The following is a 7080-nucleotide window of genomic DNA, read 5'->3' on the forward strand; positions in this document are numbered from 1 at the left end:
CGTTCTTAATTTTCTCAGCCCTTCAACCTCCTGTGAAACCTGAAGACGATCCTCTTCGGAGGACGGGTCGGCTGTTTGGTGGGGTTATCCGAGATGCACGACGCCGCTACCCCAAATACATCAGTGATTTTAAAGATGCCCTAAGTCCTCAATGCATGGCCACAGTCATATTCATTTACTTTGCTGCCCTTTCTCCTGCCATCACCTTTGGAGGACTATTAGGTTAGTCAGAGCTCTACTTTTGACTATATAAGCCACTGTTATAATGATGCATCTAAAACAAGGAACTTTTGCCTAATGAAATCCTTTCTCTCCTCCCCAGGTGAAAAGACCGATGGTTTGATAGGTGTGTCAGAGCTGATTATTTCCACTGCCGTGCAGGGAATGTTGTTCTGTCTGCTTGGGGCTCAACCTCTGCTGGTGGTGGGCTTCTCTGGACCCCTTCTAGTGTTTGAAGAGTCCTTCTATTCAGTTAGTATTTCTGATAAATGGATAAAAATACTACAATTGTGCCTGCAAATAGTGTAGTTGTTTTAATTTACAAAATGCATTCAAATGATTTTTTAGGAATAAAGCACATTCTATTTTGAGCATAATTTGAATATAAAGGCGTCTTTGGACTGAAAATCACAGTATATAGTAAATTCAAATACCTTTCTGTGCTACTGCAATGCATTTAGAACCTGGGTTAGTGAAGAAGACTGAACTTTTGCGTGCAAAAGTGGCACAACTGTTTCGTGAATTTGCTCAAATGTGAAAAATTTCACTGGAATAATATAGCAGGAAAACTGAATATGAATCAATGTGTTTGCAGTTCTGTAGGTCCAATGAAATCGAGTTTCTGACAGGACGTCTGTGGATTGGAATCTGGTTGATCATCATTGTAGTTCTCACGGTGGCCTTTGAAGGGAGCTTCCTGGTGCGATTTGTGTCCCGCTTCACCCAAGAGATCTTCTCCATCCTTATCTCACTCATCTTCATCTACGAGACCTTCTTCAAGCTGGGCAAAGTATTGAGATGTTTTTTGTTGTTTATTCTTAGAATTGTTATATTTATGTTCATCAAAAGCTCATCTTTGCTGAATAAAAGTATTCATTAATTAAATAGAAAAAGCTTAAACACCCCACATTTTAATTAGTGGTGTATCTTGTACACTGTGCAGATCTTCATGGATCATCCTCTAAGAAGCTGCAGTGGGCGAGAAGAAAATGACACTGCTTTATCAACACCCACAAGTGACGGCAGGTCTCCAGATGCCTCTCAAACCCTAAACCAGCCAAACACAGCTCTCCTCTCCCTGGTGCTCACGGGCGGCACCTTCTTCATTGCCTTCTATCTGCGTAAATTCAAGAACAGTGCTTTTTTCCCTGGCACGGTAAGCCATTGTCCCAGCTTACACAATGATGTATAGATAAACATATAGGACAAGTTTTTAATGACAGGGTCAAATATCTTTGGGTGATAAAGTGGCATTGACCATAGTGATATTGTCTTTTGCTTCAGCTCCGAAGGGCTATTGGAGATTTTGGAGTTCCTATTGCAATCTCCACCATGGTTCTGTTGGACTATGGCATTAAGGACACTTACACACAGGTGAGACATGAAGAAGTTTATATCATTTGATTCATGTATAATCTATCATTTATGAACTGGTTTACTCTTAGCATTTTCCACTCAAACACCCAAATTTATTGGTGCATAGAATGATGATTTCACAATTACTTAAGTCGAACTGTTTTTTAGACGTGTGACATTTTTTAAGTGCTTTAGAGGAAATTATTGGAACTGAAAATGGGAGGAAAATGCATAAAACAGTTCAATAATTAAAAAAATAATAATAATTAATAATAATAATTAATTAAAAGGATAGTTCACAAAATGAAAATTCTGTCATTTATTCACCCTCAAGCTTTTCCAAACCTGTTAGACTTTTTCTTCTGTTGAGCACAAGAGAAGATATTCTGAAGAATGCTGGTAACCAAACAAGTGATTGTAGACATTGACTTTTATAGTATGGGGGAAAAATACTATAAAAACGAAGACAGAATTTTCATTTTTGGTGAACTATCCCTTTAAGACCAAATATAAAATTATAATTATAAAAGTTGTTCTTTTTGTCTTTTTCTATGTTATTTCCTACATTTTCTCAATAAATTCACATTCCAAAATTGTGAAAAATTATTTCAATACATTTCAATGCTTTTATAAGGATTCACTTCATTTTTATAAAGTACCATCTCAGTACTTTTCTGTAAAAGGGTGGTCACATTTCCATTTCTGTAAACGTTTTGTAGATGGTATCCAGTCATTTCAAAAAGAATCCACATAACTGTGTATTTTGTGTGAGGGGGAAAGATTTCACGTTGAATTTGGTCATGCAGATTTACTTTGCTGACCAACATTAAGAAGCTTGGTTTGAAAGTGACTTCTTTGTGAGCTGTGCTTCAGTTGTCTGTGATATTTGTCTAATGATTATGTGACTATACCTTAAGGGTTATTAGTTGATCTATCTTCTTTCCTCCCCTTATAGAAACTAAGTGTGCCTGATGGCTTCTCTGTGACCAGCCCGGACAAGCGTGGTTGGTTAATACACCCACTGGGCTCTGATGGCCAGTTCCCCATTTGGATGATGGTTGCCAGCATTCTACCTGCCCTGCTCGTCTACATCCTCATTTTCATGGAGACTCAAATCACCACGTGAGTCACAGCCATTCACTAACTTGCTCTGACCATGCCTATATAACCTCCATTATATTATTCCTGGATTTATATTGATTCAGTTTTCCTTTACAGTCTTATTGTGAGCAAGAAGGACAGGATGCTGGTTAAGGGTTCAGGGTTTCACTTGGACCTGCTGATCATCGTGGTTATGGGAGGCATTTCAGCGCTCTTTGGGCTGCCGTGGTTGACTGGTGCTACGGTTCGTTCTGTAACTCATGCAAATAGCCTCACAGTGATGAGCAAAGCTGTTGCACCTGGGGACAAACCACGCATTCAGGAAGTGAAAGAGCAGAGAGTAACAGGATTTCTAGTGGCTCTTCTAGTAGGTGAGTGGCTTAATTTGATCGTCTACAGTAGGCCTATATCTGCACCACAGTGTTTAGCAGCCAATATAGACAATATTGGAAATATATAAAGTGATATTAGATTTTTATTTGTATGCACCTGTTTCTCCCATTACCTTGCCATTATCTAATGCTTGCATTTGAATACTTTGATAACAAAAAATAATACTTATTAACAATAATTTACCTTATAATACTTTATAGTAATAATAATCATTTAAATAATTGAACATGTTAAATTTTAACTTTAGAAAAAACAAATTGTATTAAGTAAAATTTTTACCCTCGAAACGCAATTTGGATGGTATTGTTGCGAAAACCTGGCAACCCTATTTGTAATGTTTTATTTTTCATTCAAAATAGTATTCAAAATATTGGTTATTAGCTGTAACATAAAAATAATTATTGGCTCATTGTTCATTTTAGTATCATTGCATCCCTAAATAAATTCTAACATGTTACCCTCAGTGAAAGGCTTGTTGAGTTATTAGATATAATTGCTTTACATTTGTTGTTTTGAACAAACTCTCTTTTCCTCCAAAGGTCTGTCTATTGTGATTGGAGATGTTTTGCGGCAGGTTCCTATCGCTGTGTTGTTTGGTATATTCCTCTATATGGGAGTGATGTCTCTCAATGGGATCCAGCTAACTGAACGCATGATGCTGCTATTTATGCCACCGAAGTACCATCCTGATCACACTTATGTCCGCAAGGTTTGTCATCGAGAGCTCAGCCAAGCACAACACTCACCAGTCTTAAATCAATAATAAGATGACAGTATGTCTGGAACGCCATTCTCAAATGGTCTCTTCGGATTTAGCTGTGCTTTAACCCTTGACGTGTCTATTTCAGGTGCGTACTCTACGCATGCACCTGTTCACATGTTTGCAGCTGGTGTGTCTGGCTGTGCTGTGGGCTGTAATGTCGACCTCGGCCTCGTTAGCCTTCCCGTTTGTTCTGGTCCTCACTGTGCCATTCAGAAGGTTCCTGCTGTCCCGAATATTTACCCAACGTGAGATACAATGTGTGAGTGTTTCTTTTCTTTTTGTTGATAGGGAAATTGATTTGTGGATGTACTGACATTGTTTTTAATTTTTTTTACATGTTTAGTTATATCTTATGCAGTTGTGTACATTTATAGTGAGATTAAAGAATAAAATACAGTTGAGGTCAAAAGGTTACATATGAGTCCCTCAGTTGTCCTGTTTGAAAAGATGGATCTCAAAATCATACAGTAATTGTTGGAAAGGGTTCAAATACATAAATATACTGGAAAACCAGACAATTTGTGGTGTCTGAAGGGTTTTTCTGAAGAACAGCAGGCAGTTTAACAGTTCAGGACAATCAAGAACAACTCGTGAACAACTATCACTAAACAACAACAACAACAAAACAGCTGTGGATCATTCAGTTAACAACACAGTGTTAAGAATTATAGGGATGTAAACTTTTGAAAGGAGTTTCATTTTTATAAATGAAATTATTATTTTATATATAAACATCTTTTATGTGAAATATTTTATTCAGGTCAGTACTAAATAAACAGTAACATGCATTTTGTATGAACCCTCTTATTTTGGTAAAATAATTAACATTTTGCAGACCTCAACTGTGTATTTTTTATATTTCTACATATATATTTACATTTATATTTTGGCTATATTGTTTGAAAAATAATGGAAAAGGGTTTTGCAATGTACAGTAACACAGGAAAAACATTAAATGTTAAATCCTATTTAGCTGTTTGACTTTAATGTTGTTGGTCTTGTCTTTGTGACAGCTTGATGCAGATGATGCAGAGCCGTCATTGGATGACAAAGAAGGCCAAGACGAATATACAGAGATGCAAATGCCAGTATGACCTCATTCCTCACCTGTCTCTACCTGGGCTGGCCTGACTCTCTTTTCAGTCAGAGATGTCCAGATGTACTGCCCTGTTTTTTTTTTTCATTAATCAGTTTTAATCTCCATTTTGTTTTCCCCGTTTTGTTTTTGCTTAAATTATTTAAACATTATATTTATACATATGTAAAAATTTTAAGAAGTTGCTCGATGTCACTTTAGCAACTAGTGTCAACTGTACAATGTTTTTTCTTTTTTCTGTTTATTTATCAGAGTTGAAATGTTATCTTACTGATGTGTGTGTTTTGGAGGGTTAAATGAATTTATAATATCCAGTCAGCTCAAAATGATACAGGAAGCACTTTAAGGTCAATTTGAAATGAAGCCTTTTCAGTTCATTTTATTTCATTGCAATGTGACATACAATGTACTCCTAAAAATGAATAACTGTACAGATGAGATTCATGCAAATTATATATGATTGATATTTTTGTAGCTAAATTAAAATAATACTTAAATAATTAGTTATAATTAAACAGAGATGTATGCTGTATTCAACAACAACAACACACACACACACACACACACACACACACACATATATATATATATATAATATTGCCTATAGCAACAAAAAACTGTTTGCAGTCACCAGTTTATCTGGAAGAAGGATATATATATATATATATAACAATATGTTCTTTTGAAAATTGATGCATAGCTGTTTGGAAACTATTTTTCTCACCAGAGCACCAAAGAGGCCTGTGTGTTTATATAACATGAACACTAAGAGAATCATATAAGTAGTGTTAATTGTATATAATACATAAATATACAGTCATTGGATTATAGTGCATTTGATTCACCTTGTTTGTCTGAGAGAAAAGTAATTTAAAAATTGTTTTATGGAGATCAAAAGGTGAAGTTTTACGCAATCTATTATGATAATGTTGATTAAAATATCACAGAGCACATGAAATGGTTTGATCGTTTAATGCACTACCATTTATTTTTATTAACAAGCTTCATAGGTGAATATTTGTCTTTTAAGGGAACAGAATCTATGAAATTTGTTAAAGCACAAAAAAAAAAAAATACCAAACAGGAGTAGATTTGGTATAATGCTGTAATCAATTTTCTTAAATGTGTCTCATGTACATTCCAATCAAAAAGATGATCTTGCAAACAAATTATTTTTATAAAGAAGGGACTACATTTAAGATGTTATTTAATCTGTTGTGTGTGCGTACTGTCAGAATGTGTATTTTCCCCCTGCAAAAAACTGTTCATTACGATCTCATATTGCAGTAGTGCCTTTTTTCAGATATTATGTTGCTTCACAAAGTTGAAAAAAGTGACCTTAGCAGGTATGAAAAAAAAGAGCTCTTCAACAATAGATTTTTGTGATTATTAACACATTACTGTAAAATATCGATTGTGACAATGGTCATTGTTTTAGCTTTGTAAATGTTTAGAGTACAGGCCCAAACCTAATAAAATAATAAAACTGATATAACTCTAGACATTTTGTTTTCATTTATTACAATCATAGTCGTACACATACAAGTCAAATCAATAACAAAATTGTACCGGTGTATCTTACTGACATACTGTAATGTTTTGTCATACTGACTTGTATTGTTAGAGGAGTATGGTGTTAGATGGCAATGCCACTACAATATTTTCAAATATTTATAATATTACAAATATATACAATATTTAAAGTTATTCTCCGTTTTTAAAAACTACCAGATATATTAGTCACCGGTGGATATATTTTACTTTCAGAGGAAATCCTTTTCACATATCCTCTAACTAGTGCACTAATTATGTTCTCTGCACTATGATGGCATATTTTACAAGGACAGGACAAACTGACAATAATAAACACCATGAGCTAGTTATGAAATGAACAGAGGTTATAATCCATATGCAGTGATCTACATTAATGAAGGCCCGGTCGCTTTGTTAATGCACATCTGCTGCCATCTCATGGCCATTCCTCATAACTCATGAACTTCCAAAACATTCATTATTGCACATATGCCTCATTTATGGCTGTAATCTTGTCAAATAATAAATATGTTCTTCTGGGGAAGTAAAAGAAAAAGACAAGTTAAAAGGATTGTTCATTCAAAAATAAAAATTATGTCAACATTAAATCACCCTCAAA

General features: G+C 34.9%; 1 protein-coding gene across 6 annotated transcripts in view; it reads left to right on the forward strand.

Annotated features, from left to right (window-relative positions):
• slc4a2a (solute carrier family 4 member 2a) overlaps window positions 1–6428 on the forward strand; it is a 28231-nt gene extending 21803 nt beyond the window's left edge. For all 6 annotated transcript variants that reach the window (XM_026206267.1, XM_026206265.1, XM_026206264.1 and 3 more), the window contains 10 exons: window positions 19–222; window positions 323–471; window positions 815–1009; window positions 1163–1375; window positions 1504–1593; window positions 2531–2697; window positions 2794–3047; window positions 3609–3778; window positions 3918–4091; window positions 4846–6428. In XM_026206267.1, the coding sequence (XP_026062052.1) occupies window positions 19–222; window positions 323–471; window positions 815–1009; window positions 1163–1375; window positions 1504–1593; window positions 2531–2697; window positions 2794–3047; window positions 3609–3778; window positions 3918–4091; window positions 4846–4926 (1697 nt within the window). In that variant the 3' untranslated portion in view covers window positions 4927–6428. The remainder of the gene's footprint in view (window positions 1–18; window positions 223–322; window positions 472–814; window positions 1010–1162; window positions 1376–1503; window positions 1594–2530; window positions 2698–2793; window positions 3048–3608; window positions 3779–3917; window positions 4092–4845) is intronic.
• Window positions 6429–7080: the final 652 nt, after the last annotated feature.

This window comes from Carassius auratus, chromosome 27 (assembly GCF_003368295.1).
Source record: "Carassius auratus strain Wakin chromosome 27, ASM336829v1, whole genome shotgun sequence".
NCBI lineage: Eukaryota > Metazoa > Chordata > Actinopteri > Cypriniformes > Cyprinidae > Carassius > Carassius auratus.